This window comes from Ascaphus truei, chromosome 11 (assembly GCF_040206685.1).
Source record: "Ascaphus truei isolate aAscTru1 chromosome 11, aAscTru1.hap1, whole genome shotgun sequence".
NCBI classification, from domain to species: domain Eukaryota; kingdom Metazoa; phylum Chordata; class Amphibia; order Anura; family Ascaphidae; genus Ascaphus; species Ascaphus truei.
In genome coordinates this window covers 26,981,740-26,998,859 of record NC_134493.1, presented here as the reverse complement: position 1 = coordinate 26,998,859, position 17,120 = coordinate 26,981,740, and the positions used below count along the sequence as shown (strand labels likewise).

At 43.7% G+C, this 17,120-nt stretch overlaps 1 protein-coding gene across 3 annotated transcripts in view; it reads left to right on the top strand.

Moving 5' to 3' along the window:
- LITAF (lipopolysaccharide induced TNF factor) overlaps positions 1-12,339 on the top strand; it is a 34,067-nt gene extending 21,728 nt beyond the window's left edge. For all 3 annotated transcript variants that reach the window (XM_075565368.1, XM_075565369.1, XM_075565367.1), the window contains exons 2-4: positions 4,490-4,669; positions 6,712-6,868; positions 9,169-12,339. In XM_075565368.1, coding sequence (XP_075421483.1) covers positions 4,495-4,669; positions 6,712-6,868; positions 9,169-9,277 — 441 coding nt within the window. In that variant the 5' untranslated portion in view covers positions 4,490-4,494 and the 3' untranslated portion in view covers positions 9,278-12,339. The remainder of the gene's footprint in view (positions 1-4,489; positions 4,670-6,711; positions 6,869-9,168) is intronic.
- Positions 12,340-17,120: the final 4,781 nt, after the last annotated feature.

The following is a 17,120-nucleotide window of genomic DNA, read 5'->3' as shown; positions in this document are numbered from 1 at the left end:
GTTTAGAAATACATGATCTTGCTGATTGCTAAATATCGGGATTTAGAATGGCAATTTCCATGAAAACTCATAAAAAATTACCATGCGTAATCTGCGGTGACACTAAGGCCGCGTTTATAGTGCCGGCAACGCGACCGATGACGTCACCCGTCGCCACTGGCGAAAGTTGCACTTAGGTTTGGAGCGACGTCGTTGGTGACGAGGCCAGTGACGTCACGAAGGGGGCGGGCACAGTGCAGTAGGCGCTCTGCGATTGGTGTAGAGAGTCACATGTGGCGACTGTCTCTCCCAAAATCAAATTTCAATGGCTTCAAAAAATGTTGTCGCTCCGTCGCCGACGCGCTTTCTATAAGCGCATGCGACGGATCCAATGTATTTGTTTTGGCACAACGTCACGTTGCCATCGCCGGGCACTATAAGCGCAGCCTAAACCTATTTGGCTACCTGTTTCTTCCTTCCTGCATAGGGACATCTGTGTTTGGTTAAATGAAAATGGGCCAAGCATGAGTGAAAAGGTCAGTGCCTAAAACAGCCATTACCATAACCTGATTGTGGGTTAACGACCTGCTGCTCCACACATTGTAGGTACTGTCGGGATTAAAGAGGTTTGAACTGTGGACTTTTGCTGTATTGTATGTCTTTATTTATATAGCGCCCAAAGTGTACTCAGCGCTTCACAAAGAATACAGTACAGGGAATTATAATAATACAATAAGCGCAGCAAAATCAGACAATAGGAAAGGAAATCCCTGCCCCGAAGAGCTTACAATCTAAGAGGTTTCATGGGAAACTTACAGAGACAGTAGGTGAGGGAGCAAGTGCTGTGCAATTGAATTCAAGTATGTTCTTCAAAATTTCAGAAGCAAACAAGCATAGATATCCTCTGTGTAAGGTGGTAAATGAAGAGGATTTGCAGTTACTAAACAATTGAATAATTTGCAAAGCTCCAGCAGTGACGAATTTTCATATTTTCAATTTCTTTGAATATTTAAAAATAACTCTTATTCATGAGCCATTTGATTCACTTTTGTTTGATACTCAAGAATAGCATCACGGACTAGAAGAAACCTCTTGTTTGCTTTTCGAGAAGGCCCAAAAAATGAGTCATCTAACATACATGAAACATACAAGTTGGAAATTGCATGTTATTTAACTGGTTAACAAAACACCTTGACGTGAAACACAGGGCACTAACAACTATTTTCTAGATCAACTATGTGCTAGTCTTCGACTGAGCCTCTGATTGAGTCACCTGTGCTGAAGCAGGGATATCCTGAAAACCTGGGGAGGGGGGGGGGGAGTTGAGGTCTGGAGTTGAGCATCCCTGCTCTCGATTCAAATTAAATGGATTACAAGACTCCGTTAATAACAGAACAGGAGGGAGCGCTGATTTCTAAACACAGAAAGGGCTAGCAGCCTATGATATAACTCTGACCCCCAGGTCAGACAAACAGAAATGGAAAAGAAGTTATATCTCTGGCGCTTAGTACTGTGGCACACTGTATAAAAGGATATATACGACCAGATGGAAGGTGAATCCACTTGGGTACTCCACGTGCAGACGATCAATCATGTAAAGAAAATAAATAAAATAGCATAGCGTAATACAGTATGACTGCAAATGCATACAAACACATAAAAGACAATACAAACAGATACTGAGACAAACAGATGACTGAGATTAATAAAATGACATTTAATAAAACATCTAAATAAACACTAATTATACAAAAAATTATATAAATAAATATAAATGAAAAACACAAAATACAGAAAGCAAAATACAATTACAAAAGAAATGAAGGGTCCCATATGTACTCCAACTGTGGCTAAAATACCTGCTTACCAGAAGTATCCCACACTTACCGGTATCCCACACTGGTGAACCTCAGCCATAGTCAAACATATTATATACAAAACTGAACTTTGATTTACTTAATTCTCCATGTTTAGCATGGATTACGATATACTGTATAGTCAGACATGATCATCTGACTAAAAAAGCCCCTCTCCAAAAAAATAATAATTCTACTTTTTGTGCAATTACAAACATCTGCATTGTTTCGCAAAGCAACCCCCTGTTGTGTTTGTCATAAATGTGTTTTTCCAAGTGAGGAGGAAGGGGAAAGTTTGCCTGTCATCTCAACCAGGGATTTAACTTTGTCCAAGACTTGTTTTAAAAAGTTGGATTATAGAGTGGTTTTAATCAAAGTCCAATGTTTTACGCACATTTGCAAGTAGTTAGTAGTTGGGAAGCAGTTCACCATTTCATTGCCTTTTTACAATCCACAAATAATTTTTTATTTTTTTTTTATTTTTTATTATTAGGTTTGGCATTTGGAAATTAAATCTGGGAGGCCAGGGGGGGGGGGGGGGGGCATTAACCTAGTTTCCTCTTGTCTGTTGCTGATACTATTGAGAATATTTAAATGTGCAGTCCCATGTATCAGCAACAAACCTAAGTTGCCGATTATCAGCCATGTGGCACCTACTTTCTTGGTATGTAAGGGTAATAAATTTGCATATGCTCCCCCACAAAAAAGCCCCCTTAGGTGGGAAGCAGGGGGTCTCGGGAACTGAACTGCGTTCATTTTAGCTCCGGGGACCCTCTGCTACCTGAGATTGTATTGTATTGTATGTCTTTATTTATATAGCGCCATTAATGTACGTAGCGCTTCACAGTAGTAATACACGGGGTAATCAAATAAATAACAGATAATATAAATAACAGATCATGGGAATAAGTGCTTTAGACATAAAAGTAAAATTTCGGAAGAGGAGTCCCTGCCCCGAGGAGCTTACAGTCTAATTGGTAGGTAGGGAGAACGTACAGAGACAGTAGGAGGGAGTTCTGGTAAGTGCGTCTGCAGGAGGCCAAGCTTTATGTATCGTGTTCAGAATATCCACAGTGCTATTCATATGCTTCTTTAAGCAAGTGTGTCTTAAGGTGGGTCTTAAAGGTGGATAGAGAGGGTGCTAGTCGGGTACTGAGGGGAAGGGCATTCCAGAGGTGTGGGGCAGAAAGTGAGAAAGGTTTAAGGCGGGAGAGGGCTTTAGATACAAAGGGGGTAGAAAGAAGACATCCTTGAGAAGAACGCAAGAGTCTGGATGGTGCATAACGAGAAATTAGGGATGAGATGTAAGGAGGGGCAGAAGAGTGTAAAGCTTTAAAAGTGAGGAGAAGAATGGAATGTGAGATGCGGGATTTGATCGGAAGCCAGGAGAGGGATTTCATGAGGGGAGATGCTGAGACAGATCTAGGAAAGAGTAGAGTGATTCTGGCAGCAGCATTTAGGATAGATTGTAGGGGAGACAGGTGAGAGGCAGGAAGGCCGGACAGCAGGAGGTTACAGTAATCAAGACGGGAGAGAATGAGGGCCTGAGTCAGAGTTTTAGCAGTCGAGCAACAGAGGAAAGGGCGTATCTTTGTTATATTGCGGAGAAAAAAGCGACAAGTTTTAGAAATTTTTTGAATGTGAGGGGCGAATGTGAGAGAGGAGTAGAGTGTGACCCCTAGGCAGCGTGCTTGGGCTACTGGGTGAATGATTGTAGTTCCAACAGTAATGTGGAAGGAGGTAGTAGGGCCAGGTTTGGGAGGAAGTATGAGGAGCTCTGTTTTAGCCATGTTGAGAGTTTAAGGTGGCGGGGGGCCATCCAGGATGATATAGCAGAGAGACATTCAGAAACTTTGGTTTGTACAGCAGGTGTAAGGTCGGGTGTTGAAAAGTATATTTGTGTGACGTCGGCATAGAGGTGATAATTAAACCCAAAAGATGTTATTAGGTCACCTAGAGAGAGTGTGTATAGAGAAAATAGAAGAGATCCCAGGACAGAGCTATAGAGATAGATATATATATATATATATATATATATATATATATATATATATACACACCACCAGTAGGGGGTGCCGGTAGCAGCTCCGCAGGTTTAAATGTCCTGGTTACGCGGGCAAATGGAAATCCGCAAGGTATGACTTCACGGCTTCCTATTAGCCCGCGTGACGCGGGAGCTTTAAATCCGCACCCCCAACAGGTCAGGTTGTCAGGTCTTTGCGTGAGCCCCTGATTAAGCCAGCTGTGCTGAAGCAGGGATATCCTGAAAGACTGACCTGTTGGGGGGGAGGGGGGTGCTTGAGGATTGGAGTTGATCACCTCTGGGTTAAAGTATTGGTCTCTGCAGTGGCAGTTTTGGAAATATTGATTTGTTTATCTATTGCTAATAATGAAATGCAAGGTTATGATCCCTACAAATATAAATGAGTACAGTATATGACTCTTTCAAACCAGGAGCTGCCACACAAGTAATTTTTGTCATTTTGATTTCACACTGTGGGTGTTATGTTTATTGATTAGGCGTTAGACCATGGTCCAATGAACCCACTGCCAGTTTAGTATGATCTTGCAGAAGTCACAATGTTTCTCTGTTGGGCAGAGATTTGTATTTGTAATGTTCACGAATAACACCGTTGTTGATCCTTTTGTTACAGGTGCAATGCAGGTGTCAGGAAATTACCAGTCCATCCCCGGTGGCGGTGCTGTTCCGTCGGCACCTCCTTCGTATGAAGAGGCTACATTATGCCACCAGTATTATCCATCCCCAGGGCCCGACGCGAAGAATATGAATAGTGTTCCTTATGTTGTTCAGCCGATGCCTGCTCCAGCTCCCAGTACGTTCACAAATAAGCGTGTAACAAACGACATGAGCTTATTAACAGGCACATATTATACCTGAGTGTCAGGAAACAATGATTTTCTGCATTGCAACAGGATTATGGCCACTGAGGCAGCAGTTGACTGGGTCTCCGTTTACAGCTCATGGGATTAGCTGATTATTCTTTAGTGACCCTCTTCTGTTTTTCGTGCAACTGAGCTGAGACCATGGCCAATAAAACCCTGCAATATCTCCTTATTAAATAATGAAGAGCTGGATTATGTTTGAGAATCTCTCTCTCTCTCTCTCTCTCTCTCTCTCTCTCTCTCTCTCTCTCTCTCTCCCCTCTCTCTCTCTCTCTCTCTCTCTCTCTCTCTCTCTCTCTCTCTCTCTCTCTCTCTCTCTCTCTCTCTCTTTTCTCTCTCTCTCTCTTTTTCTCTCTCTCTCTCTCCTTTTTTTTTTTTGTACCTTGCATGAAATAATGTACCCACGCAAGGTATATTAGTGTTGCAATAAAGTAGTCACGTTAACGCATTCTTTACCATGTTAATGTTTGTTTAAACATTATAAGTAGTTAACGCCATATCCACACAGATTTATAGGTAAAAAAACATTGCAGTACTACATCTGATTAGAATAGAGTTTACGTCACCTTAGCCCAATAATGTGACGTTATTGAAGACCCGCCATAACTCCTATGCAGACCTTGAAATAGGACTTGCTGGCAAGGAGAAGGGAGGGAAATAACGTGATGCTGTTTAAAGCAGCGGAAAAGGCGTTTAAAAAAAATCAGGCGTCATGAGGGGGGAGAGTGTAGAGCGACAGTTGCGGAGGGAATACAGTGATCTTGAAGTACTATTCACTATTAACGGAAGCATACTAAGAGTCTTCCAAGTACATACAGTACACACACACACACACACACCAAGTATTAGAACTCTTGCCTGGGACATTCTGGGGCAGTCTCACAGTAAATGCCCAACATTGCCGCAACATTTCTGTGAGATTCTTAATGGCCCATCGGATTAACACAGCAGGGTGTCCCTGCAGTCCCCTTCAGTTTGAATGGGACAGCAGGGACCCCTGCTGTATGAATCCGATGGACCATTAAGAATCTCACAGAACTGTTGAGGCAATGTTACAGTAAATGCCACAGCATTGCTGCGAGACTGCCCCAGAATGTCCCAGGTAAGTGTTCCAATACTGGTGGCTGCATCAGTACACACATAGTCTCTCTGTCTCTCTTCTAGTCGATGAGCTCACGACAAGCAAGATTAACCTTTAAGTGATAGAAGGCATACAAACATCACAACCGTCTCTCCTACCTTCATAATTGTTGTTTTTAGTTTGAATTGATCGTTCATACCATATATCACAACAATTTTAAACAAACACTATTAAAAGTTATATTTTAAGAGGTCCTCCGGCTATACACGCATTACATGCTTTATAACCATCCATATGTGGATATTCAGTGTGCACACAGTGAAGCAGGTATCCTTTCCTGTCTTCCTTTGGACATGTTGTTACAGCATCAAGCTACTGTATACCTTGGTGGAGCCCCTGTATATATCTGTATATACCTCCGTTACACATCCACCCTATCTGTATAACATGACGATAACTTAAGGTTGACATCATGTTAAGTGGCCTAACGGCTCTTAGGGCATCTAGGCCTCAGTCCCAGGAAACATAACAAGGAACAGCACAGCATGAAATGCCACCGGAAATGCAGTCTGTTAAAGGCGGAGGAAAAGCTATTATAGCTGAGTTATAACGCGGTTTTTATAAGATATACCCTTTTTTATAAGGATCGGAAATGTTAGTTTACATCAAATATTTTCTGACACGTACAAACAATTGTGATCATGATGAAAACTTAAGTTAACAAAAATTGTAAGTATGTAGTAGAAAAGAGTATCTATACACAGACACACACACACATACACACACACAGACACAGACACAGACACACAGACACACACACACACACGCGCAGAACTAATCCTGTAATTATTTTTGTGGTGCTTTTAGTGATTTGTTTTTCCTTTATTTCAGTTGCAGTTCAGACCGTGTACGTTCAGCAGCCTATTGCATTTTATGACCGTCCAGTTCAGATGTACTGCCCAGTCTGTACCAGGATGATTACAACCCGCCTTCAACACAGCGCAGGGGCACTGACCTGGTTATCTTGTGGCGGTCTGTGCCTATTAGGGTAAGTTTAAAAATGTTGCACTCTAATTTACATTGCGTATTTTTATTACGGGTTTTGAAAGTTCAATCCATCTTCGGAAACTTTTTTATACAAAGTGCAATATAACCATAGCCATAGCCATATAACACTTTTTTTTATACAATTTTACCAGTGGTTTCAGAAATAAAGATATAATTGCTAGTTTTTGGTTACGATTTTAGCCTGAAAGCACAGTTGGGAAAAAGCATACGGTGTGAGTGCCCTAAGACTCGGAGGATGTGTAGAATATGAAGTGGACTTTGGCCTGGTTATTAAGCTGGCTAGATCTGAAAAGAGGACCTGTACCGTAGACGGTTTTAGTATTGAAATGGAGGGGAGGGTGGTCATCAATGACTAACAGACTGATGATGGACAGGACAGTATTTAAAGTAGCTGTGGGAAGCCTACTGCCACCCCACATTTACAGGCTAAAGCTTTAAAAGTGTCCCAAAAGGCATAATACGACCTGTTTTTATAGGGGCTACTCAGGAGCAAATACTTCATTGAGAAAATATGCCTCAGCAAGTCTAAAGTTGAAAAATAAGAGTTACAAAGCAGCTTCTAAAACGAAATCTCAGCCGAGTCCCTTTCTCAGATTCCCCCACGCAGAATCTTTTCACAACAATTTTTCTCGTAAATAGAAGACTCCTGGAAATATCACAATTACAGATGTAGCAAGACTTGCTGTCCCCAGCTGCGCGGACGAAAAAGCAAAGTCTCTGCGGCGCTGGCTGCAGTGTCTGCCGTGATGGCGGCGCTGGGTGCAGTGTCTGCCGTGATGGCGGCGCTGGGTGCAGTGTCTGCCGTGATGGCGGCGCTGGGTGCAGTGTCTGCCGTGATGGTGGCGCTGGGTGCAGTGTCTGCCGTGATGGTGGCGCTGGGTGCAGTGTCTGCCGTGATGGCGGCGCTGGGTGCAGTGTCTGCCGTGATGGCGGCGCTGGGTGCAGTGTCTGCCGTGATGGCGGCGCTGTGTGCAGTGTCTGCCGTGATGGCGGCGCTGGGTGCAGTGTCTGCCGTGATGGCGGCGCTGGGTACAGTGTCTGCCGTGATGGCGGCGCTGGAGGTTCATGCTTCAGAAAGAGATGCCACAGCATTCATTTTTCCGATTGCAACACAAACGGTAAAGTGTTTGCTACATCTGTGTGTGATCGTTCCGGATAACAAAGACGATACAGCAGCAACAAAAAATTGTGGACATGCTAATAAAAGCTGCACCTTGAATTAATCTCTTTGTATATTGTATCCAAAACTATTCACCTAAAGATCCTAACACATCTGATCTCACTCATGCCTCCCTGCCACCTCTTCCCCTGTAAATGGTATTAACCTTTTCATTTAACACTGACCTTCCTTACATTTTACCCAACAAATCAAGCATCCCAACAGCCTGCACTCATGGTTACTGTCCCACACTCAGTCACCCCTACCACCCATTGTGACCAAGCACTGCCATACACAGCACTTATTCCCTCACCTGCTGTCTCTGTAAGTTTCCCATTAAACCTCTTAGATTGTAAGCTCTTTGGGGCAGGGATTTCCTTTCCTATTGTCTGCGCTTATTGTATTATAATTCCCTGTACTGTATTCTTTGTGAAGCGCTGAATACACTTTTGGCGCTTTATAAATAAAGACACAATACAATACAACGTTTTCTTCAAGATTAAATCCTCTTTAAAATGGGCATGTAGCACTGCACTGATACGTTCTATATCACTGCTCTTCTAATTCCTCAGAGAGCTTGTGTGTTGTGCCGGACACCGCCCTCTAAACCAGGGGCGCTCAACTCCAGTCCCCAAGGCCCCCCAACAGGTCAGGTTTTATGGATATTGCAGCTTCAGTACAGGTGGCTCGGTCTTCAACTGAGCCACCTGTGCTGAAGCTGGGATATCCTTAAAACCTGACCTGTTGGGGGGCCTTGAGGACTGGAGTTGTACGCCACTGCTCTAAACCAACGGGATCTCTTCTCACAACTGGGAAATGCGATTCTGGGTATAACAACCCCGATCTGGGGGTAATTGCCAATGACTTGAATGGCAGAAACCGCAGCATCGGGGTGTGACGCCCCTCGTGGTTTGAGGAAGCGCCGGCTTTAGAGGCGCTGGGGAAGGGTCAGCAGTCAAACATTTTTGTATTTGGTCTTCCTAAATTGTAACTGAATGTGCGCTAATGTAATGCTTTTTAGCTGGTAGCCGTTTCCGGACGTCGCCTTAAAGTCGCGCAGTTTCCATATTCTGCCGCACAACACATGACCGAGTGACCATATTTTCCTTCGTGTTTTACAGCTGCGGAGCCGGTTGCTGTCTCATCCCCTTCTGCATTGACTCACTCCGAGACGTGGATCATTACTGCACAAACTGCCATGCTATAGTTGGCTCGTTCAAACGTATCTGAGGAACGTGCATGTATAATACACAGAGGGCCCCTGACTGTTCACAAATGACTTTTGTCCTGAGACCAAAACAATGCGACGTAGTACTCCTTTACTCAACACTTTGCTGCTGAAAAAGAAATTGTGCGCCAATGTGTTTGTGGAACCTTGAGCATCAAAGTATTCGCCATTTAAGTGTGTGTGTGTGTGTGTGTGTGTATACATGCATGCATGCATGCATGCATACATACATACATACATACACGTGTGCACATACTTTGTTTTCCTATGTTAAGTGCTCTTAGTTGCTCTGTAATGACATTTGTAAGATGTCTACGTAAACATTTACATATTGTATGTTTGGTTAGGAGCATGTATCCATTTATTTTTTTGACCAATATTATTATTATTTTATTTTTTTTGATTAATCCAGTAATCTCCTTGTTTACGTTTAAAATCTAGGCATTAAATGGAATCCACAGCAAGCAGTTACTATGTGAAAAACTACAATTGTAAATGGCAGAAGCCAAGTAGTTTTATTATTTAAGCTCTTGACTGTTGCCAGGAAGAGGTGAAATGTTGCGTGATATATTGCTATATGTGAGACTAGAAAATGTAATTACAGATGAAGCTAATGTGGCGTGTTAACGCAACATGTGACCCAGCGTCATTTAAACAATCGTGAGCATGCGCGATTTAACGCATATATATATATTTTAGAGCATTGACACGTCAAGGGGGGCAAAAACATTGAAATACAAATGATGAAGTGACCAATCGATCTTCTAATCTTTAACCCTTCGGGTGCCGTGAGATGTTTCTATGACGGAGCCTGGCACTCCAGGAGCACCATGACACAGTGGCTACTTCATGCCCAAGGAAAGCTTATTTTTCGGCTTGCGCGCTGGAGCGCAGGACACCATCGCGAGTGAAGGGGAGTGGATGAGAAGTAGTCTTCCCGGGTTGAGGGTCGCCGCGGTGGCGCTGTGCAAGAGGAGCTGTGCCGTTCTGGAGCCCCTCTCGCACGCAAAGGGTTGCTCAATGTCAGACCGTCGCCCATTGGTTTCGTTTCCTCAATGCCGGCTGAAAGTAGTGACAGAGGAAGGACACGGCTTCAGATACTTCTCACAACAGTTTCGCCTTTGTAAACCAGTTTAAATATTGTTGATGGCCGTTTAGAAAATCCCGTTCGTCAGTAATAGGAAATAACTTTTGCACTATGCGCACAGTTTCTTATTTTTCCTAATAATGTGTCTGAAGAAGGAGGGGAATCCATTTTGTTTTTTACTATACATATATTTTGATCAGGTCCTTTTTTCATTTTGAACGATTTCTGTATGCAAGCGTCCCATGAAAAATAAGTGAAGAAACGTAATGCCATGCAGGGAAATCAGAAAAGTGCAGTCATGTCTGCACTTAATGTGGTAGCATGGTATAGTTTAAGTTACGGTTTATTAGTTGCTTGCACCATTTTGGTGTTTATATGTACTGGTTAATCACATCTGCATTATTTTACCAGCGGGGTAAAAGGTTTGCAAACGTGCATCTATTCTACCTTACAATGATCGCACTCAACAATGAGGTTCAACACCACTTTCAGTTGTTTTTGTTGCAGGTCACTGAACTGGTGATAGTTTTATCCACATACAGTATGCAGCATCATGATCTGTGATAGTAGACGAGGATGGCATGGGGTAACATTAGCCCTTCCCTGACAGTAGCACTGAATTGGTACAAGTCAAATAGCCCTGTTTTAGTTCTTTAGAAAGCCACATTAACATCAAGCATAATCACAGGAGGAGCTATGTCTGTCTCCTGGCTGCAAAACCCATTGCTAATGAATTGCACTAGATTTATCAATGCAAAAAATCCCATTTGTTTAAATAAGAATCCTTTCTCATTGGTAAATCTGGTTTGTTTGCTGTACTTTTGCCTGATTTTGCAGCCAGGAGACTTTGATAAATATACCTGGGAGACAGATGTAAATATTTGCTTGTTGCACACTTAACCCCTTAGCATTAAGAAGTGCTTCCCTCTGGCAACAAAAAGTGATCATTTAAGTTTTTCCTGTTCTGTGTTGATTAATTATATTAGTGCCTTAAGCATGCCAAACTGTGCCAATGATCTAATCCGTGACAGAGCTCTCTTCTCGCGCTGTAGACAATTCATGCGCATACATATGAATGCCTTGGGAATTTTATTTTTATTTTTTTACGCCAAGAAAATCTTCACAATTGTTGACACATTTGTGGCGCATACTTGAAGTCTAATACTGCGGATCATGTACATGTGTGTGCCACAGACCGCATCCAAACTCCGCCTCTAACTCCACCATCTAGCGTCATTCTTTGTCTATGAAAAACGTTGACGCGCAACACCTGAACATTGGATTTATACATTGGCGCACGGAGACGCACTAACTTGCTATTCTTGTGTGCTGTCCTGAGACAAAATGACCAATGGCGACGCGACATACATAGACACCTCAGTCCTTAGAGTTGAAGGGATTTGCATTTGACTGCCGTACACCACTTTAACATACTTCACAGCGCACAAGCGGAACATTTTATATTAGAATTATTTTCGCTTGATAAATAAAACCCTCATTTGTTGTCATGGTTTGATAAGAAGCCGCTTAAATCTTGTAATATATGCACGTGTTCTGATGGAATATATTGATCTATATTTTAGCCACTTTTGTAGTTTATTTGTTATGGTAACCAAAGTTTTATTAAACTTAATTATCACCAGTAGTGCAGTTCTAACCTTATTTAAAGTGTGTATTGAAATGAAGCTTTATTATTGAAATTATATTTGTATTAATATTGCTGTCTTCTCAGGCAGCAGGATAATGACAAAAAAATAAAATTCTGGGATACAAGCCACACACTTAAAGGACTAATTGTGTCACGGAGAAAATTTAAAGGGACCAAAAAATAAATTCTAATGCTGAAAATATGTTACAAAAATGTTTACAATTTTGTTTTGTATGTACAGTACACAAAGTTTTATAATTTGTGACTTTGTCTTGATGTACTTTTAAATGTTTGTATTCTTCATTTAATAAATAGTCATTTAATATAAATATGTATATTTTACAGAGTTTCTGTTTTGTGCTTTAATGGTGTTCTGTGGTTTCATAGCGAGCGGACATAACCATTCTATACAAGAAATGTATTATTGGGGTTGCCAGTGCTGGGTGTAATTTTACAGGCATTTTCAATATTTGGTTTGTATGTGTTTATTACCAAAATTCAAAACCGAGGTGTAATGGGTAAAATGCACTTCGCTGCTCAAGGAAACACAATGAGGTTGGGTTTCTATGGTTTTCACTGTTTTATGGTGAGTAAATAATGGAGGTGTCACTCACGGCTGTAAGCAGATCTTAGTTATGGTTAAAGATTAGTTGTAGCTTATGATACCTTGTAAAAATAGAAACAGGGGCGGAGCACTCCCAACAAATTGGAGGAGGCCAATATAGAAAAATATGAAATGATTTATTAAATAAACGGATCATAACAGACCCCTAGATAGCAACACAATGCACCTATGCATTTCGGGCAACACGCCCTTTCTCAAGGTGATGATACCTTGTAGCCAAGTTATATGGGGACACAATGAAAGTACAGAGCTTCAGTATCCAAGCCTTATGGGTTTCCTATTCAAGTGATATTTTAACATAACATCCACACTAGTTAATATACAGTTGTGGGGAAAAGAAAGTACACCCTCTTTGAATTCCATGGTTTTACATATCGGGACATAATAACAATCATCTGTTCCTTAGCAGGTCTTAAAATTAGGTAAATACAACCTCAGATGAACAATAACACATGACATATTACACTGTGTCATGATTTATTTAACAAAAATAAAGCCAAAATGGAGAAGCCGTGTGAAAAACTAAGTACACCTTATGATTCAATAGCTGTAAAACCACCTTTAGCAGCAATAACTTGAAGTAATCGTTTTCTGTATGACTTTATCAGTCTCTCACATCGTTGTGGAAGAATTTAGGCCCACTCTTTACAACGTTGCTTCAGTTCATTGAGGTTTGTGGGCATTTGTTTATGCACAGCTCTCTTAAGGTCCAGCCACAGCATTTCAATCGGGTTGAGGTCTGGACTTTGACTGGGCCATTGCAACACCTTGATTCTTTTCTTTACTTTAAATTGTTTGGAAATTTTTTGTTATTGTACTGTCATGAACTTTAACATTTAACATGCTAACTGAAGCCTGTAGAGTCTGAGATGTAACTCTTGGGTTTTTTGCAATTTCTCTGAGCATTGCACGGTCTGACCTTGGGGTGAATTTGCTGGGACGTCCACTCCTGGGAAGATTGGCAACTGTCTTGAATGTTTTCAACTTTTTAATAATCTTTCTCACTGTAGAATGATGGACTTTAAATTGTTTGGAAATGGCCTTATAACCCTTCCCAGATTGATGGGCAGCAACAATTGCTTCTCTAAGATCATTGCTGATGTCTTTCCTCCTTGGCATTGTGTTAACACACACCTGAATGCTCCAGACCAGCAAACTGCTACAACTTCGGCTTTTAAGGAAGTGGTCTCACTTGCTGATGATAAATTAATCAAGGGCATTTGATTAGCAGCACCTGTCTGCTACCTAGCATCTTAATTCCTATGGAAGCAGTAAGGGTGTACTTAGTTTTTCACACATAGCTTCTCTATTTTGGCTTTATTTTTGTTAAATAAATCATGACACGTAGTGTTGTACCGGGTAGTGATTAAAAAAAACAAAAACGGGTAACCCGGCCAAAATCAATGGTTCTACCCGGCTGGGTACCTGGCTACCCGGTTTGACACTTACCTGGCGACATCTAGGAACAGCAGCAGCGGTCCTGTGGCGGTGGCGGCATCGGAGGTGTCTTCAGCTGGCGGGGAACAGCAGGAATCCCTTACACAGCACCGCAGCAGGTAAGCAGTGACCGGAGCAGGAGATGGAGCGTTGCTATTGGACACCCACCCCAACAGTGAGCCTCCGCTCCTACCCGCCGCTCCACCTCCACACCTCCGCTCCTGCCCGCTCCACCTCTGCTCCTGCCCGCCTCTCCACCTCCGCTCCTGCCTGCTCCACCTCTGCTCCTGCCCACCTCCGCTCCCGCCCGCCGCTCCTCCGCTACTGCCCGCCCCACCTCCGCACCTGCCCGCCTGATACACCTACGCTCCTGCCCGCCCCACCACTCCACTTCTCCACCTCCGCTCCTGCCCGCCTGCCCACCTCCGCACCGGCCCGACCCACCACCTTGGCACCTCCGCTCCCGCTCGCCCGCACCACCGCACCGACTCACCTCATCCACGCCCGCCACTCCTCTGCTCCCGCCCGCACCTCCGCCACACCTCACCTCATCCGCTCCTCCAACCCGCTCGCACCTCCGCCGCACCTCCGCGCCCACACCTCTGCTCTTGCCTGCACCTCCTCCGCTCCCGGTTGCCGCTCCTCCTCCGCTTCCGCTCGCCGCTCCTCCTCCGCTCTTCCTCCGCTCCCGCCCGCCGCTCTTCCTCCGCTCATCCGCTCCCACCCGCCGCTCCACCTGCACCGCTCCTCCGCTCCCGGTCACCGCTCCTCCTCCGCTCCCGCTCGCCGCTCCTCCTCCGCTCCCACCCGCCGCTCTTCCTCCGCTCCCGCCCGCCGCTCCTCCTCCGCTCCCGCTCGCCGCTCCTCCTCCGCTCCCACCCGCCGCTCTTCCTCCGCTCCCGCCCGCCGCTCCTCCTACGCTCCCACCCGCCGCTCTTCCTCCGCTCTCACCCGCCGCTCTTCCTCCGCTCCCGCCCGCCGCTCATCCGCTCCCACCTGCACCGCTCCCCCGCTCCCGTCCGCCACTCCTCTGCCGCTCCTCCTCCGCCGCTCCTCCGCTCCTGCCTGTCACGGTAGGTTATGACAAGATATAACGAACACCAAATATCTGGGTTGAACTGAACAAGGCCTAGATATAATAAAATATAATTTATTCCTTGAAAAAGGTGAACACAGCAATATAATACAATTAATAGGCAAGAAGATAACACTTACTTAGGGTTGGGGAATGGAGAAGTATCCGCTAGCAATTCTCCATCAATCTGGTGACATTCAAGATGGTATCAAAAGCACAAACTCCAGCACAACTAAAAACTGTAGGGCTGACACAGTTTATATACCTGTGCAACCCTATTCTTAACATTGAACACAGCCTATTGGTGAACAATTATCTGTATCCACTCTCTAATGTGGAGACACAGACTTACAGACTAACCCATGCCCTCAGGTAACAATTAGACTGCCAGAGTTTGTTGATTGACTGCTACCCAATGTCTAGGGATTAAGTATTAATCAAGGCAGTTACTTTTTGAGCACCGTGCTTAGGCTACTCAGCCGTCTGCCCTTCATGACCTATTAGCCTAGCAGATGGCGTCTGCATTTTCAGAACAGATCCAAAATAAAATACATATACACTTTAATATCTACACATATTAATAAGTGCCATTCTGGTGGGCTCAGTGGGTCGACCTTTGCCAGTTTTTAATGCCTACAGTGACTCCACATATTGGCCAAATATGAACTCTCTGCGACCTCCAGAACGGGAGATACAGAAATGCACTTTAAAACATTAAAATTCATGCTTATAATGAAACATGGGAACAGGGGAACATACATTTTCAAGGTATAACAAGGTGCAAACCTCATCCCTGGACCGCAGTCCAGTTAACCCCTTGTCTCTCTGGTGAGGTCAGGGGATGGCCATATGGGGTGCAACCCCTTTAATACCGGGCCACCAACTTTCTCCCTCTACACTGCCTGCCACTCCTCCGCTTCTGCCTGCCGTTCCTCCGCTCCCCCGCCGCTATAGAATCCTGCTGTCCCACGCCGGCTGAAAGGTAAGTAATTAGATTTTCAGCTACTCTGACATTACCCGGCGCCGGGCCCACTTCTCAGTTGCCGGGTCCGGGTAGCTGGAAATGTGCCGGGTACCAGGTAATTCTGGGTACTCGGTACACCCCTAATGACACGGTGTAATATGTCATGTGTCGTTGTTCATCTGAGGTTGTATTTACCTAATTTTTAGACCTGCTAAGTAACAGATGATTGTTATTATGTACTGATATGTAAAACCATGGAATTCAAAGAGGTGTACTTTCTTTTTCACACAACTGTAGGCGGCAGCAGTATACGCTCCGTGGGCCACTAAGCCTTTCTTAGCCACAAAATCTTACTTTCTCTCAGCCGCTATGGACAACATGTTCATACAATGTAGGTAGTCATTTTTGGTAACTAAGGGGCACATGCACGAAGCGCCGATACCGGCAATTGCCCCCGTTACAGCGCTTACTCCCATTCAAGTTAAAAAATAAAAAACCTGCCAGAACGGGTGCAATAACGTGGAACGCCACTTGCTGTATGTGCCCCATAGCGCGTTAATGAACATGGCGGTTTTTCTCCGGTGTATAATATATATCCATGTATATACTCCTTTGTTGCATCCATAAGCTTAATAAGATCTGCAGAGACTAACAATGGTTCTATGCCTTAACCCCATAACTACCTGTTCAAGTGCATTAAACCAAAGAGTGCTACTAATTGCTAAAGAGCAGATTCCTCCCTAATTTGTAAAGAGTGTGTTTGTGTTTATAAAAGACAAAGGGAGAGATTTAAAAAAATTCAAATTAAAAAGTAATTTAGTTGAACCTAGAACTTTAGGAATAGTGAAAGAGGGCAGCTAACTCATTTCTTTTCAACCACAATATTGTCCTATTGAAAAGCAGCTTCGTTGTAGGATGTCATACCTTCTAGCGGACCAACGTAAGATTTATTTTTTTCAGTGAAGAGATTAAAGTAAAACATACAGAACCCCTATAGGCTCATATTGAG